The 17,765-nt window shown below is 45.5% G+C and overlaps 2 protein-coding genes across 2 annotated transcripts; both read left to right on the plus strand.

The window, feature by feature from the left end:
- The first annotated feature begins 2,200 nt into the window (after positions 1 to 2,200).
- LOC5572018 (protein stoned-A) lies at positions 2,201 to 10,825 on the plus strand. The gene is made up of 3 exons (XM_001660077.2): positions 2,201 to 2,339; positions 8,340 to 9,409; positions 9,464 to 10,825. The coding sequence occupies exons 2-3, from the start codon at positions 8,368 to 8,370 to the stop codon at positions 10,789 to 10,791; spliced, it is 2,370 nt and encodes a 789-aa protein (XP_001660127.1). The 5' UTR covers positions 2,201 to 2,339; positions 8,340 to 8,367; the 3' UTR covers positions 10,792 to 10,825.
- Positions 10,573 to 16,766, plus strand: LOC5572019 (protein stoned-B). The gene is made up of 6 exons (XM_021838834.1): positions 10,573 to 12,859; positions 12,917 to 13,142; positions 13,202 to 13,963; positions 14,019 to 14,439; positions 14,497 to 14,889; positions 14,960 to 16,766. Exons 1-6 carry the CDS (start codon positions 10,796 to 10,798, stop codon positions 15,096 to 15,098), a joined length of 4,005 nt encoding a protein of 1,334 aa, XP_021694526.1. The 5' UTR covers positions 10,573 to 10,795; the 3' UTR covers positions 15,099 to 16,766.
- Positions 16,767 to 17,765: the final 999 nt, after the last annotated feature.

Genomic DNA, 17,765 nt, shown 5'->3' on the forward strand with positions numbered 1-17,765 from the left:
TCCGTCGGAGACTACTGTTTTTAGTTATTTCATGGGATTTCTGTCTTTGTCTACCAGAAACCCCATTTTTGATAAAAAATTTCAATTGTTTTACCTTTGATCTACCAACTACGCCATTGCACAGTGGCGTATGGCCGGACAAAACCTCTAAAATTCATGATCTCAAAAGCACTTATTAATATTTTCTATAGACTTCTATACCACTTAGTGATGATTTTTCAAAATTTGAGCTTGATCTGTTTTGTTTTCGATTTTTGGCAGCATCGTAAGTGCGGGAAAGTCAGCGAAATTGGACTGCTTCAAATTTATCAACTATGGCTCACATAACAAACTTGAAACAGCTGTATCTCAACGAAATCACAACCGATTTAAGCTCATTAGGCTTCATTTGAAAGCGTAGTCTTAGGTCTTAAACTTGGTTACAACAACACAAATTTTAACACATTAAGTTGTTATTTGTAGCAAAAAGTGTTTTTTGCGATCTTTCTTCAAAATTTTGATAAATTTTCAAAACTTCGTCCGATTTATGTGAAGTGTTTCGAAAAAATGAGTCACTCACTATGAAGTAGCAAATTATCCATACTTTCTAACATGCAATAGTTTTTCTTGCCCCTCTTTGCCCCTAGAGGTGAAAATTCCATTTTCATTTTTGATTATAATTTATCTACTTTATCATTCAAATCTGTATAATGTGTCGTAACTCGTTTAAAACTTGATTGAAGTTACAACAAGGAACTTAAATATGCATCTCTAGTTTAGGTTTATACACAAGTTTCTGCATAATAACATTTTTTTTGTAATAAAAGCCTTTTTATTCGAATGGATCAAAGATCTTAATTTTGACAAATTTCAGTATAAAATCGAATTTTTAATTTTACAGTTATTTCCAACGAGATGATATCGAGCATCCAAGATAGTATATAGATTACCATTATCAAGCGATTTGGGACGTATTTGAGGTTTTGTCCGACCTTTGTATGAAAGGCCGTCACTGTGTATTGTAGTAAATTGAGAGGCGTCCGTGCGATCCAAAATTAGAGCAATAACTGAAAGGTTGTTTGTTTGACTCTTTCCATGTTCACATTTTCTCAAAGCCTGCTTACCTTTCGATGTTGCATTAATAGATGATTTGATTGCACCTCATTACTTCCTTACACATCGTAGGGCAAAACCGCATAAAACATCCAGTTATGACTTTTACCCCCAAGTGCCGTACGTTCGCAGCACTGTGCGTCATGGCTTTATCTCTTCAATCCAGGGAGCTATCAATTAAGAGTGTAAAAAAACGTTTTAAACCGCTGTGGACTGGGACAGAATCTTTCTATAATTATTTTGGTATCAACAGCAATTCCTCTGTGTGTTAATGAAAATAAAAATCAAAAACAGTGCAACTATGTAAAACAAATCCAAGCTCGGACTTCAAATATAAGAAAAAAAACATTAACCTTCCAGTCGTCGCGTGGTTGTCCACCATCAGAACCTCCACGCTGCTGTTGTGATCGAAAAGCGAGATTTTTTCACCAGTGTTGTACAAAATACAACAGCGCGACGACTGAAGTGTTAATTATTGAGTCTAAGAAAATTGAAATTACAAAATTCATGAATGACCTTTGCACAACGGATCTTTTTAATTACTTCCCTGATTGGCATCCCTACTCGGCACAGGTGTCATCTGTTGGCCCTGTTGTTGCACCACCCACCGCCTACTACGTGGTTGTGACGTCACCGATATCGTGCAGTCGCGTGCCGGAATGCTTCCTCTTCCGCACATTCACTGACTGACATCAACTGACACAAGCCTTGACCAGGAATGCGGAGGAAGCAGCTGTGAAAGGGGACACGATGACGTTGCTGGTGGTAGTGCTTGCACGTTATGCAATATTTCGGCACTTTCACAGGAGCGTACAACAATAAGCATGGCGGTCGCACATGCGCCCTAACGCGAATCAATAGTCAAATCGAGGGTGCTCGCCGTTAGGTCACACTTGGGTGACACTAGGCCAAGTTTCGTGCATTTTTCGAAGGATTCCAACATTTTCATTCAATCACAGGCGTAAAATTCTTCGTTTTATCACAGTTTTATTTCAACTTTTCCTAGGTTTCATTCAGAAAAGTTGAGTTTTCCACCAAAAACAAAGCAGCAGTAGTCGACATCCCGAAAATCGACCTAACTTCCGTGTGGACCCATTTTCGCACCCCCAATCGACATAGCCGAGCGACTTCAAAAGTGAAAAATTTTCGGTGGGTGTAAGGTGCTTGCAGATTTAGCTCTCCGTGAAAATCCGTGAAAATTCAGCCGCAAAAATCATCGAAACCCCTTGATGACTTTGCAAAGAGACGTAAGTAGCGACCGGGCAGCGAACGCGAACAATTTCCAACCCCAACGGAGGCCCACCGTCGGGAAAATTGTGTTTTTCAAAATTTCCACGAAGCATCCCACATAGGCGATGATTGCCTACCTTTCGGAGGAAATCGATTTTGGGAGATTCCTTTTCACGAAAGAATCGCCTGCTGGTTATGGACAGCAGACGATGTCGCAACTTTTGATTGCCTACTTTGATGGGTAGTTCTAGCTTATTCGTTCGGAGAAATTTGCAATCGCTTTGCCATCGATAAAAATCGATAATTCTCCAAGTGCTTACTCATTACATCTTGGCAGTCGCAATGGTCATCGCATCGCTTTTTTTTTTTCTTGTGAAAAGGGTAATCTGTCAGCGGATGTGGTTTTTGTGGTATAAAAATAGTGCTTTCTATAATTGGATAAATAATAGATGCTGCAAGAGCAGTCCGAAATGATCGGATGCCCTCCAGAGAAGAGATAAAACGGAAATACAATTACCCCTGTACGAAAACGACACTTTCCGCACGCGAAGAAGACACTAGGCAAGGTTACTTTCAAAAACACTTCACTTTATTGCACTACTTTAAACTTACACTTTACACTTTTCACTTTACTTATATCACTTGTACTTCACTTTTCGAATTTGAAAATATAACTGACTTTCAGCCGCGCACATCACGCGTATTTATATCCCGCACCACATGTTCTAGAAACGCGTAGAACATTTCCGCTGTTTCCAGGCGCAAATGATGACGACGATGACGGCGATGATGATTGATGATGCATGTGTATGCTGGACTGGCGACGGTCACTCACTGCGATGCGCTTGGTCACTCACTGGAAGGCGCTCAGTGAGTGTAGAGCTTGACAGACGTGCGATGCTGCTGCTGTTGTTGTTATTGCTGCCAACCGTGTGTGAGGGGGACTTTATACCCTTTGCGCAGTCTATCCGTGTGTTATGTGGGGTGATGGTGATTTGTAGGGAAATGCCGTTCAAATTGCTTCTGCTTTCTAAACATACCGCCGGCCTTGAAGGCTCGCCTTCAACAATGTGAGTCTGGATCGAGCAGGAGGCATATCTTCGAAACTGATCGTGTATATTCTTCATTTTCGTCATGGAAGAGTACTTCTCGAAGAATATCGGTTCTGTTATGACAACACCACATACCTTACGCGCCTCTGGAATATCCTCATTTCGAAGCTCGGGCTGTTCAGGCCAAAGTGATCGGTTCACAAGCCATGCTGGGCCATTCCACCAGAGCGTTGATTCCATAAGTTCTTCTGCTGCAAGTCCGCGTGATACTATGTCGGCTGGGTTGTCTTTTCCACTGATGTATCTCCAGTGACATCCAATAGTGGAGTTCTGAATTCCCTTGACTCTATTCGCCTCAAACTGTTTCCAGCGGTTTGAAGGTGCGGTAATCCATTGAAGCGTTAGCATGGAGTCCGTCCACAAAAAACAGCTGTCGACGCTCAATTCCACAGAATCTGGAACCTTTGTCAAGAGTTCAGACAATAAAACTGCTGCGCATAATTCCAACCGTGGCAGTGTAACCTTCTTCAATGGTGCTACGCGTGATTTGGCACACAGCAGACGAACGTATGCATTTCCAGAAACGTCGACGGTTTTGACATAAATGCAGGCTCCATATGCGACCATGGAAGCGTCTGAGAACCCATGTATTTCTACGGCGATTGGCTGTAGACATCCAAACGTCCATCGGTCGATTCGAAGATTTTGAAGATGCCGCAGACTATCATAGAATTGCTGCCACTTCTGCACGATATGGTCTGGGAGTGGGTCATCCCAGGAGACATTTAAGAGCCAAAGTTGCTGCATCAAAGTTTTAGCTGATACGATGATCGGTGCTATCAATCCCACGGGATCATACAGAGATGCAATCGCAGAAAGAATGGTACGTTGAGAGTAAACCTGGAACTGTTTTAGATGGATACGGTATGTCAACTGATCATTCCTGGTGTCCCAGCTCAATCCCAGAGACTTGACGATTTCGTCGTCGTCAATCTCACACATTGTGCCTTTCTCCACCAAGCCTTCCGGTAAATCCTTCAGCAATTCTGGATCATTACTACTCCACTTCCTCAGCTCGAAACTGCCCTTATGCAGCACTGCGAGCAACTCATCTCTCGTTTTCAGTAAAGCCTGTTTGCTGTTTGATCCATGTAACAAGTCGTCCACGTAGAATCGTTTGCAATGAGAACGACAGGCATTCGGATAGGTGTCCTTCTCGTCTGCGGCTAGCTGATGCAGCGTACGAACAGCAAGAAATGGAGCAGCGCGTGTACCGTATGTCACTGTGTTCAGCTGATACACCTTCAGTGGTTGTGATGGTGTTTCTCTCCACAGTATTCGCTGTAAATTCGATGATTGCTGGTCTACTCGAATCTGCCGATACATCTTGGCAATGTCATCTGTGACAACATATCTCCAACATCTGAATCCCAACAAAAGCGAGAACTGATCTGCTTGGATGTTCGGCCCAGTCATCATAATATCGTTGAGTGAAAAACCTGATGATGTTTTGCTGGATGCGTCGAAAACAGTCCTTAGCTTAGTTGTAGTACTCGTTGGCTTAAGGATTGCATGATGAGGGAGGTAATTTATTAACAAACCCACCTCTTCCAAGCCGTCAGGAACAACACTCATGTGTCCAGAAGATTCGTACTCTCTCATGAAATCTGTATACATTTCTCGAAGTTGGTCGTTTCCATGTAGCCTGCGCTCTAAAGCATGGAATCTTCGTAGGGCTTGTTCCTTAGAATCACCAAGCAATGAAGAAGGCTGAGACAATGGGATCTTCACCTCGTACCTTCCGTCTGATAAGCGTCTGACGTGTTCGAGATAGTGTTTTTCCGCTGGATCCAATTTGGCCTCACCATTTACTTCAACTTGCAGCTCCTCTACTTTCCAGGACTTTTCCAATTGTTGCAGCAGCTCAGCATCAGTCATCGAAGTAACCACATTCGATTGCACGTGATCCCGCGAATACTGCTTGCAGCTTCCGGAAACTACCCAGCCTAGCTCAGTGTTCCACAGAATGAAGTCACCAACTTCAATCTTTTCCGGAAGTAAAAGCTTGAAGAAAAGCTTGGCTCCCAGTAGAACATCGATTTTTCCTGGTCTGCTGAATGTCGGATCTGCCAACTCTTCTCTTCTAGTGGAAAAACTATCGCATTGAATGTTGTCAGATGGTAACGCATTCGTGATCTTGTTCATCACCAGCAGTGGAACGTTAAACTGCTTTCCGTTCACACGAGACTCGATAGTAGCCGTCACCTGCCTTCCAACTTGAGCTTCTACTCCACTTACTCCGTGGACGGTGATCGATGTATTGCATTCCTTCAACCGAAGTTTCCGAGCAAAAGCTTGCGTTATGAAATTCGGTTGTGATCCGGAATCCAACAGCACGCGACACGGTAATTTGCTCCCAGCTCGATCGTAGATGCAGACCATAGCAGTAGCCAAAATATCACTCGATGATTGCATGGTGTGATTTGCTTGACTCGCCATACTCGCATTAACGATGCGCTGATCCTGAGGGACAGATTCTGACGACGATGACACGCGGCTAGATGGCCGATGTTCCTGCTGATGATGTTGCTGTCCATGTAGTAAGGTGTTGTGCTTTTCGCTGCAGGACTTACAACCTCTGGATTCGCATTTACTTACTACATGCTTGGACGAGAAACAGTTGTAGCACAGCTTCCACTTTCTCACCTCGTCGAATCTAGCTTCTGGACTCATGGCTATGAACTTCTTGCAATTCCACAGTGGATGGTTTTGACCACTCTCACAGATTTTACAGCCAGTAGAACTCGTAGAAGCATGAGATAGCTGTGGCTTGAAACGACTGGATTTGCGAAGCTCTTCTTTGTCCGTTGCCAACGCCTCTAGTGTGTGACATCTACCGTTGATGAATTTGACGATGTCTTCGTATTTTGGTGACTCCTCTTGTTGGGTTTGGGTTTCCCAATCACGACGTGATGTTCCATCGAGTTTGCTGGAGATCAGGTACACCAAAATCGTGCTCCATTGATCAGTTGGCTCACCTAGTTGCTTCAGTGCATTGATGTTTCGCTGGCACTCAGTCAACAAGCGACGCAACTCCTTCGGCGAATCTTGTGACACTTGCTTCGTGGTGAACAATGCCTTCAGATGTTTCTGCTTGATTACCCGGCGATTCTCGAACCTCTCAATCAGCAAATCCCAGGCCACTCGGTAATTGGCATCGGTGATGTCCATCGCATCCAACATGCACGCTGCTTCCTCTTTGAGGCTCGACTTTAAGTATAACAACTTCTGAACGTCAGACAGCTGCGTGTTTCTGTCGATAAGCGCCTCAAAAGCATCACGAAACGCTGGCCAACCGAGATAATCACCGCTGAACGTTGGCAATTCCAATGTAGGCAGCCGTACAGCTACTGGTTGTTGCACCATGGGGAATTGCTGGTGGTGAATAGGTATCAAGGCCTGGCCTCTGTGCACGTTTGCAGCCGCTATTGCTGGACCCTGCATCCTCTCGATGATGGAACGCAATGCAGCTCTTGCGTTCATGCACCTTTCCTCAAAGGTGGCACGCTTTTCTTCTTCCTCTTCAACGTTTACTCCTTCCTCCGCGTCGATGGCAATTTGTACGGTGTCGTACTCATCCCAGCACTGATTGACGACATCCAGTCGTGCCTGAACCAACTCTGCTGTGATTCCGGGCTTGGATTCGATGTCTCGGATGAACACTTCGATCCGTGTCAGGCGTCCGAGAATGACTCCACGCTGTCGTTTAAGCTCCGTCATGCCGAAAGCTGTTGCGATACGTCGTTCCAAACTGTTCCTAAATGCAAATGTACCGCCGGCCGGTGACGCCGTTGAAATCCTCAGCTGCTTGTGTCTGACTGGATTAACAACCGACGACTGACGCGCGCCGAAGCACTAAAATCGGGCACTGTAGCTGTCTTGCTACCAAGTAAACCGACGAACGACGAACTAGTCGACTGGTCGAGACCCACAGTTCCGCTGACTGCGACGGACACTGTCACGACGGTCCCGCGACTATCACACTTTCGCGCACACTAAAACGACTCGCGACGCGACTACTTACACTACGACCGAACGCGAAACTTGCCTTGCCTTCTGACTTGCTAGATCCGCGCGATCCGGCTCGAAGGACCAAATGTACGAAAACGACACTTTCCGCACGCGAAGAAGACACTAGGCAAGGTTACTTTCAAAAACACTTCACTTTATTGCACTACTTTAAACTTACACTTTACACTTTTCACTTTACTTATATCACTTATACTTCACTTTTCGAATTTGAAAATATAACTGACTTTCAGCCGCGCACATCACGCGTATTTATATCCCGCACCACATGTTCTAGAAACGCGTAGAACATTTCCGCTGTTTCCAGGCGCAAATGATGACGACGATGACGGCGATGATGATTGATGATGCATGTGTATGCTGGACTGGCGACGGTCACTCACTGCGATGCGCTTGGTCACTCACTGGAAGGCGCTCAGTGAGTGTAGAGCTTGACAGACGTGCGATGCTGCTGCTGTTGTTGTTATTGCTGCCAACCGTGTGTGAGGGGGACTTTATACCCTTTGCGCAGTCTATCCGTGTGTTATGTGGGGTGATGGTGATTTGTAGGGAAATGCCGTTCAAATTGCTTCTGCTTTCTAAACAACCCCTACCCAGTGGTTGCGGAGAAAAGTTGAATCAACGGATGTGGTTGAGATGATATCATATGCCTGTAGTTGTAGTTATTCGTCCTATACTTTTGTGTCTTTATCGGCTCTGTTTTTTTGTTCGGTGGGGGGTAGCGCAGCAAGGTGTCTGCGGCGTGCTTACTTATGTCGACCCTTCCAGGCGTTGACCTTGAACCACTTATATTTATTCTGTAAACAGTTTTCTCTGCTTGCGTGGGCCCTTATGCAAATGACTAACCTTAGCGTCTTCCATCCATTCCAATCGTAGATGCTTCGATGTCTCGCTAGTCTAGATAATGCTTAAGCTACCCAAAGGATTAAAGAAAAAGAAAAAAGGCAAAAAGTCGAAAAAAGACCAAGAGCTCTTCACCGAGGAAGAGCTAGAACAGTACCGCCGGGAGCATCAGAACCAGGCGTCGTCGGCACTCAACTCGGCTGCACCGTCGGACAGCGAAGACCAACCAGGGGAAAAGTCCGAGAACGACGAAGAATGGTCTAAGTTTGCTGCGCTCACCACTGGTATCGATACAGTTCTCAAGAAAACCCAGGAAGATCTCGATCGTATCAAGGAGAAGTCTTTCTTCCAGAAAGTTCCCACTAAGGTTGAACTCGAAGCCAAGGAACGGGAAGAACAGCTCAAGCGCGAACAAGAGGAAAAGGAGCGAGCCGAAGCGGCCGCTAAGGAGGCCGAGGAGAAGAAGGCTGCCGAAGAGCTCATCAACGCTGTTGTCGAACTCTCGGATTCAGAGTCTAACTCCGAGGTCGAGGAGGATATTTTTGATACCAACTACACCGATGCTATAGCTAAGGGAGAGTTACCGATCGCCTATATACCGGAGTCTCCAGAACTAGAAGAATTCGAAGGACCAGATCCGTTCGATACATCGTACGCAGAAAAGGTTATCAAGGGACCTGAAGTATCCAAGCGTGGCAAGAAGATTGTTAATATTGGCGCTGCCGTTGAAGTTCTTACCGGACGTGTAGAGAACGTATCATCCAAGTCATCGATTCGTCGTCCACGTCGAGGACCACAAAACTTACTCCTCGAAAGCTTTGACGAAGGTCAACCTGACGGAGAGGAGGCAAAACCTAGCGAGGAAGTTGCTGAACAGCCCGTGTTCACTTTACTAGACGATCCAGCAGAGCTTCTGAGCGATGCCCCTATCGATTTGAGCGTATCCCTTCATCTTGCGCTTCAGAAGGAACAGGAAGCCAAAAAGGAGCAGGAACCAACTGAACCTGAACTCAATCTAGACGAATTTGACGATCTTAAAAAGCGTGAGTCAGTGGTTGAAGGAGACGATTTTGAATTACTTGTAGGTGAGGCCGATCTAGGAGGTAGGTTTTGATTTATGGTCTGAAGTCCACAACTTGAATATTGTTTCATTTCAGGTTCCAAGAAACCATCTCGTCCACCGCCACCTCGACCAAGCGCCGGTCCACGCATTCCAGAGGTCCCGGGGCTAGTTGACGAAGACGAATTTGATCTTGACGCAGACGATCCGTTTGATACCGGCTTTGTTGAAAGGGTTCTTCCGGCAACAGCCAAGGAGGACGACGAATTTGATCCCCGTGCTGGGGAAGCAGACGCCGTAGAAGACGACGACGACTTTGATCCACGGGCAGAGGAAGAGTCCGCACCTGCAGCTCCAATCCGTGCCAAGACTCCGGATCTCTTCTCAGCGGAAGAACACGCTTCTCTGCAGGTTTCGGCAAACCTTACAAAAGATCTTCTTTCGGGCAGTACTTCGGATCTAACGGAAATCGTTCAAACTCCTTTGGAAGTCTTAGCTGTTGGAACAGACGCTACCGCATACGTTGATCCTTTCGATACTTCAGCCGTTACGTCGATTGTTGCTCCGGGTAAAACAGAACTTAAGTTCTTGGAAGAAGAACTACTAGCAGAGCAACCCAGTACTCTAAAACATTCTTTGAGTGATCCAGACTTTGATCCCCGAGCTGACTGCGAGCCACCTAAACAGGAAGAAGACTTTGTTGCCATTGCACAGCGCAAATCTTCGCTCAGTTTACAGATAAACGGAGCAGCGGCTAAGAGCAAGACCGTCGTTTTTGCCGTTCCGACACCGGATCTGCTGAAAATCGACGGTGATCAATCTTTGAACAAGAAGCCCTTAACTCCATACTACAACCGTGAAAGCTCCATTCCGGAGTCGGAAGATCCTTTCGATACTTCTTTTGTACCGAGCATCGCTCCGACGCAGTTGGAGATCAATCTCATCGAGCAGGAGCTGAACGAGGCTACATTAAAGCACAGTTTGTCGGATCCAGATTTTGATCCCAGGGCCGTTACTCCGCTTGAGGTTCCTGTTGCTGTTGTACAACCCAAGTCCGATCTTTTAGGAGTCTCTGACGAATACAACCAAAAGGTTCTGACTCCAGCAAAGGAAGCGGAACCATTAGAAGTCGATCCTTTCGACACATCGATCGCTGTTAATATCCAGCCGGGCCGAGCTGAATTTAAGCTCTTGGAAGACGAACTTATTCCAGCCCAACCGGTTGTACCAGGCACTAGTCAGGACTTCTTATCGGACTCACAAGATACTGGTTCGATCTTTGGGAAGGTACTTACCCCACAGCCGAGCAACTCAATCGACGAGACTGATATCGATCCGTTCGATACATCCTTTGCGAACGACTTGGGACCAGGCAAGACTGAAATCAAACTTTTAGAGAACGAACTGTTCAGTAGCGGAAACTAGAAAGATGGCGAATCCCTTCTTGATGGACGATGAGCCAATGGGTGGCTCGGAACCGGTATCGAATCCGTTCCTTTTCGGTGATGACGCACAAGACGATGACGGTGGCGCGACGGGGGTGGATGACAACCCATTCTTGGCGCAGGCCAGCAACCCATTTGCGGATTTTGGTGGTGAGGCGGAAGAACCGATTGCTGCCGACACAGCTCCAAACATGAACGATCTGTTTGGGACTGCGGGTGTCAACGCGGTGGTCACGACCGGTGCCGAAATCTTCGGAGTGTCCGAAGCGGTGATGGCACAGAGTTCCCTCTATCAACAACCTGCGCAATCCAATGGTGCTGCCAATTTCTTCGACACAACAATCAACGAAGAAGACGATCTGGTCATTCCAAAGCCAACGCATCTACATCTTGGTCCTCATACCAATAACAATTTGATGGACGACTCGTTGATGAACGCCTACTCTAGCGAAGAGGAACTGAAGCAGACAAAGGCCAACCACAAGGCACCACCTCCAAGGCCGATACCTCCTTCGCAGGCAACGCAGCAGCTGATCAGCTCGATTGCCGACCAGCTCGATCAAACCAGCACAAATCTACTCCGACAGATCCCGGCTACCAGAACGCCCAGTCCGGTGTCCATGAGAGATCTACACTCTCCCAGTCCAACACCCGATTTTGGCGATCTGTTATCCGTTGGAGAGCAGTTCAAAACCGAGCAACAAAATCAACAGGATGATCTGTTCGGCACTGGTCCGTTGCCAGCCACCGGTAATGATAATCCATTTGCTGAACCCGCAGTTCCAATCGCAGCAAAACCCGAAGTTCCGAAGCCTCCGCGCCCAAGACCACCTCCACCGCGCCCAGCTCCTCCACGAAGCTCACTTGCCTCATCACCAGTCACGGCTCCTCCTCCCATTCCGCAACCACCAGCTGTTGCTCCAACCGCTCAACCTCAGCAGGAAGCTGATTTGTTCGATTTGTTTGGTCCAGCGCCAACGAAAACGGCACCTCCGAAACCACCAGCACCGAAGACCAAAGAAGATATTCTATCTCTATTCTCAACTCCGGCTCCAGCTGCCGCACCAGCTCCAGAGCCCAAGCAACCCGATCTGCTGAGCGGTGATTTCGATGACATCTTCGGTGGTTCCCAAGAGCCCACTTCTGCAGAAGCCTTTGTTCCTAATCTAGCTGAAAATCTGGTTCAAGCTCAAATACCAGCTGCTGTTAAAACACAAGAGGTGGAACCTGAACCCGCTGCACCACCAGTGATTGAGCAACCTATGGTGGAACCTTCGCCTGAAATCGTCCTTGAAGCGCCACCACCATCCGACGAACTCATATCACGGTCCGAAGCTTCCTCAGACTTCAGTCCTACGGGATCCAACGTCACTTCCGGCAATATACCAAGCTCCGTATCGGGAAGTATTGTTAACATCGCTGCGGCAGAGAAGGTTGACGAGCTGCCCGAAATGGAACCGGAAGCAATGGCAGATTATCCAGCGCCTCCTCCGGTAGCAGAACCAGAAGTACCGATGGAGTACAACCATGTGGAAGCCGTACCTGTGAGTACTGTAGCGGCTCAACTGTTCTACGCTGAACCTGAGACAACCATCGCTCCAGTTGCAGCAGAGACCATCAATCCATTTGCGATGGACGATGACTCTGAGCCGTATGTGCCAAGTGCTGAGCCTATCGTGACCACTACGGCACCAATGGATTACGCAAACGAACTGTTCGGAAACACCACCAACAACAATCTGGGCAGTTCGGTAACGGTTACTGGTCCGGATTCGTTGGATAACTTTGCGCAGCCGCAGCATCATCAGGAACCGGACGCGTTCGATTCGTTTGCCGCCAAATTTGACCTGAAGACAAGCAAGAGCGGTACGAATATCTTCCTAGATGGGGATCTGGGTAATGGAACTACGGATGACGCCTTTGGGACTGGGGATGCGTGGGGTGCCGGTGACTTTGGAGGTGGCAGTCAGTTTGACGATGCCGGCGATGGTTTCGGCAACGAGGGCGATGACCCGTTCCTGTCGATGCAAGCGCCACCGGTTCCGGAGGTAAGTGCTGTGGGTCTTGGTGAATGTCGGTGTGTGATATGAACATTTTGGTTTTAGGGAACTCCGTTTGGAAGATCGCACTCGCGGGACTCGGATGAAGGAAATCAGTTTAACGTGGTGATTAGACCGAAAGAAGGGTTGGAGTCGGTGCTAGCTCCGGCTTTGGCTCCTCCACCGAAAAGTCCACAGACGGCTTCTATCTATTCTGGCGACTCGTCACCTCGAGTGAATCCATTCGACAGGGGAGATGACGGAGAGGCTACTTTGGCAGCACTTCCAGATGGTGACTATTGTAATAGATTCAAAAGAAGATCGATAATTACTCACTTCCTATGATTTCAGTAACTCCACAACTCCAGCGGACTGATTCTCAGGAGACGCCACCGACTCCACTGTTCGATGAAGACGTTTCCCAGCCTCTGGAGGACTTCCCACGGGTGATCTACCACGGCGGTGGCTGGGAGATGCAGTTACGTCAACCGAATAAGAAGAAGATCACAGGGCAGCGATTCTGGAAGAAAATTTACATTCGACTTGTCTTCCAAGGGGACAATCCTGTGCTGCAGCTGTTCAACGCCGAAAAAGATAAGGATCCCTTCCAAGAGTTACCACTGCAGGCGTGCTACTCGGTTTCGGAAATAGGAGCGCAGCAATATGACAACTTCGGCAAAATTTTTACCGTCAAGCTGCAGTACGTGTTCTACAAGGAGCGTCCGGGAGTGAGGCCAGGCCAGGTGACCAAGGCGGAACGTTTGACGAATAAGCTCAGTCAGTTTGCAGCGTACGCCATCCAGGGTGACTATCAAGGAGTCAAAGAACTGGGAAGTGATCTGAAGAAACTGGGTCTACCGGTTGAACACGCACCGCAGATATCGCAACTGTTCAAGCTGGGGTCAATGAACTACGAAGATATGAAGCAGTTCTCGGTTTGTATTGAGGAGGCACTGTTCAAGATGAGCGTGCACCGAGATCGAGCCTTGACCTACAAGATGGAGGAAGTGCAGGTGACTGCGGTGGATGAGCTGTACGTAGAACAGGATGCCGAGGGCCACGTGCACAAGCAGATTGCTCGGGTTCGACTGTTTTTCTTGGCGTTCCTGTCAGGTAGGGTCGGATGAAGTTATCGGTAGAACAAAAAACTTTCATAATTAATTTCCAGGAATGCCGGATATTGAACTGGGCGTGAACGATCTGTGGCGCCAAGGTAAGGAAGTCGTAGGTCGTCACGATATCATACCGGTTGTAACGGAAGAGTGGATCCGTCTGGAAGGGGTAGAATTTCACACGTGTGTTCAGCAAGATGAGTACGAGCGAAGTCGAACGATCAAGTTCAAGCCGCCAGACGCGTGCTACATCGAGTTGATGCGCTTCCGAATCAGACCGCCGAAGAATCGTGAGCTTCCATTACAGCTGAAGGCCACGTGGTGCGTTACTGGGAACAAGGTGGAGCTGAGGGCCGACGTTCTGGTGCCCGGTTTCGCATCCCGAAAGTTAGGACAGATTCCGTGTGAAGATGTTTCCATCCGGTTCCCCATTCCGGAGTGCTGGATATATCTGTTTAGGGTGGAGAAGCATTTCCGGTAAGTTGATGATTGATCAGTAGAGAAGGATACGCAAAATGACGGGTATTTTTTTAGGTACGGCTCAGTGAAGTCCGCCCATCGTCGCACGGGCAAGATCAAAGGTATTGAGCGGTTCCTGGGTACGGTGGAGACGTTGCAGGAATCACTTATCGAGGTGACCTCGGGGCAGGCAAAGTATGAGCACCATCACAGGGCGATCGTGTGGCGATGCTCGAGACTTCCCAAGGAAGGTCAAGGAGCTTACACAACGCATCAACTTGTGTGCCGAATGGCGTTGACAAGTTTCGACCAGATTCCCGAACAGCTAGCTCCGTATGCCTATGTAGAATTCACGATGCCAGCTACACAGGCCTCTCATACGACGGTGAGATCGATCAGTGTGCAGGAATCTGAGAGTGATGAACCACCGGAGAAATACGTTCGATATCTAGCTAGACATGAATACAGGTGAGTTAGCGGTGTATATCCATAATCAAAAACCTTCAATACCTCAACGTATAATTGTATTTCATTCTAGGGTCGGAATAGAGCACACTACGGGCGAATCAGTGAATGCGTACTTAGCAGCTACGGCAGTGACGAAACCGATTCAGGAGGAACAACCGATGGCAACAACGCCAATTGCTCCGAGCGATTCGGACTCGGATTCAAATTAAGGAGGAAAACGGTAAGTGTTGTCATAAAGCAATACTAAGTTCCACTGATTAGAAGAAAGTAGTAGTAGGCGATCCGTTTCCATGGCAACTGGAAGCCAACGGTTAGTGTAAAGACAAAATAATGCTTTCAAAACAAAGATGCAGCTTGAATATTATAACAAATGAATGATTATGCTATATTTAATCTATGAAGGTGAACAAACCAAATCTGTGAAAAAACGAAACAAATATATACTTAGGTGTTATTAAATTATATTAGTTTGACAATAAAGCGCATTGATTGAAGCGTGATGATTAAGCTTACGAGAAACAAGTGACGATAAGTATTACCACAAGTTGTATCATTAGTGAAGGAAGTTAGATTTCATTGGCGTCATTTTGTTCAGTGTATGCGTTTGTTTGTTGAATTTTTCGAGAAGAGAGAATAAGTAATATACCTTCTTGCTTATGTATAATAAATTCCCATCAAAAGTCAAAAATTGCATACCAGTCATTAGTTGAGTAGCGATTCCTAATCTTATAGCATATGCATTCAGAATACCAAACCAAATGAAGCATATAATATTTATCATAGAATACATAATTGATGAAAATGAAATCAAGTCTATAGCGTAACAATTTGAAATATTATGTATAATATTATTATCTTTGCGGTCAAACTAACGTTGAACAGTAAATTCACACAAAATCAATAGATCTATAGCAATTGCAATAATTGGTTGAAAATATTAGACATCAAACGAAATAACTATAAAGTATCCCAGAGTCGCCGTTGATTCTGCTTTTTTGCGGTTCAATCACCAACATATCAGTAGCGTGAAGCAAATTAGTTCTCCTTAATGTTTATCCGAAACCTATTTCAATCAAAGTCGTTCGTTTCACGTCGAACGAAGCCAAACCGTTTTATGTATTGTTGAAATCGGAATCAAAGTAGGCCACGCATACCTGTGTTGCCAACGAAACGGCGAATCAATCGGTAACTGTGAATCCTCCGTTCATTTTCTAGGTTTTATCTGTTTTTGTTTTTTTTTTGTAAACCACAAAAGGGAAAGATTATAGTAGATGGCGAATATATTGAAATAGTACTGTTAGCATTTATTGTACATGTGTTACTTAGTACACCTAAAGATTACTAAAATCTAAAAACTGCAGTATTGATGAACGTGAGCAAATGAACGCATTGTTGATTAATTGATGAATACAAAAAAAACTGAAAATACTCTACCAAAACAAGCGGAAGACCACGATATTCGATTAAGTGTATTACCGGTTATGAATTGAGAAGTTTAATGCTATAGAAACAGAAAATAAATGTGACAGGTAATGATGAGTTACGTGGTGAAACGGATATACAAACCATGTCTCGAAAATTAATCGTTATACATCTAATGACAAATTTAACCACAAACTGAAAACTAAGATAAAACTTACACTGATTGAATAACCAAAGCAACAACCATCAAAATGACAACAGCAAAACTAATCGAGAATGCAAGTGGAGAAATAAAAATAATAAAACAAATACTGTAACAATAGGATGCGTAGATCCATAAACTTGACTTGAAGCTAATCCAAAGAAATCTAATGGAAATACATTATTGAAAATATACCCTATATATACATATTACTGAGGGAAACGATAATAAAATGAAGAAGATCAAGTGGAAAGTTGTGGCTTTGTTTCGTTTATATATCATATTTCCCATACATGCGAGCCATTTGTCATAACAGTTATTTGATACAACGGACACGCTGAACTTTTCATGTGCAGAGAGTGTGATGAATTCATACATATTTCTAAACCAACATCTGAAAACACCGTGTGTCACAAATGTAAACAAAACTCAGTAGGTGGTGACAAAATGACAAAATGACTATGGACCGATGCACGAGTTCACTATTTGACGTTTGAGCAGTGCCGTGTTATTTACGTGACCATGGCAACGAGTGAATTCGGCAATGCCCAAACGTCAAATGAGTGAACTCGTGCATTGGTCCATAGTGACGACTTCCTTCGGAAGGGAAGTAAAGCCGTTGGACCCGAGATGAACTAGCTCAGGACTAAAAATCTCGTTAATAAAGATATGAAATGAAAAAGTAGGCGGTGCAGTTTGTTGAACTCATTGGGTTTGATTAGCAAATCAAAACCATAAAACTTTATTTTCGCTAAATTCACTTTGCATGAATTGCAATGGATAATCTAACTTAACATCGATTCTCTTCGTTCATGACTTTTGTAACATAGATTATTTTCAAATGGTTGTGACAGTTTTTTCACTTATTTTTGTTTGATGGTAGAGGCAAAGACACATTAAAGACCTCAATGTCCCTTGTAGTTGCCCAAAACTGTATGGCTCATAAGGTAATCTAGAATGCCGTGAAATGTGTACTGCGATCTGTTAAACTTGGGTACCTTTTGCACTACCGAGGGACCAAATGCAATACTAGAAGTAGTACCCAATCTGAGCCCGAGTGGGACGGACCTGGTGGAGGTTTAGGGATATAAGGCAATACGTTTTAAGGATAAAGATCGAAAATGATTAGCTTAAAGGTAAGTTTTCTGTTTTCGAAAAAGTTTCGACCATTCGACCTTTTTTGCCTTTTCGACCTTATGACGGTATAAGACTTGAGTAATACTTTTGAGGACCTTCATGACTACTGAGCTGG

Source organism: Aedes aegypti, chromosome 1 (assembly GCF_002204515.2).
Source record: "Aedes aegypti strain LVP_AGWG chromosome 1, AaegL5.0 Primary Assembly, whole genome shotgun sequence".
Taxonomy (NCBI): Eukaryota; Metazoa; Arthropoda; class Insecta; order Diptera; family Culicidae; genus Aedes; species Aedes aegypti.

Excerpts from the sequence above, each read along its gene's own strand:
- LOC5572018 (XM_001660077.2), top strand. The coding sequence starts at position 8,368 with ATGCTTAAGCTACCCAAAGGATTAAAGAAAAAGAAAAAAGGCAAAAAG. Across the intron at positions 9,410-9,463 it reads AGGTGAGGCCGATCTAGGAG|GTTCCAAGAAACCATCTCGT; the intron begins GTAGGTTTTGAT and ends GTTTCATTTCAG.
- LOC5572019 (XM_021838834.1), top strand. The coding sequence starts at position 10,796 with ATGGCGAATCCCTTCTTGATGGACGATGAGCCAATGGGTGGCTCGGAA. Across the intron at positions 12,860-12,916 it reads AAGCGCCACCGGTTCCGGAG|GGAACTCCGTTTGGAAGATC; the intron begins GTAAGTGCTGTG and ends TTTTGGTTTTAG. Across the intron at positions 14,440-14,496 it reads AGGGTGGAGAAGCATTTCCG|GTACGGCTCAGTGAAGTCCG; the intron begins GTAAGTTGATGA and ends GTATTTTTTTAG.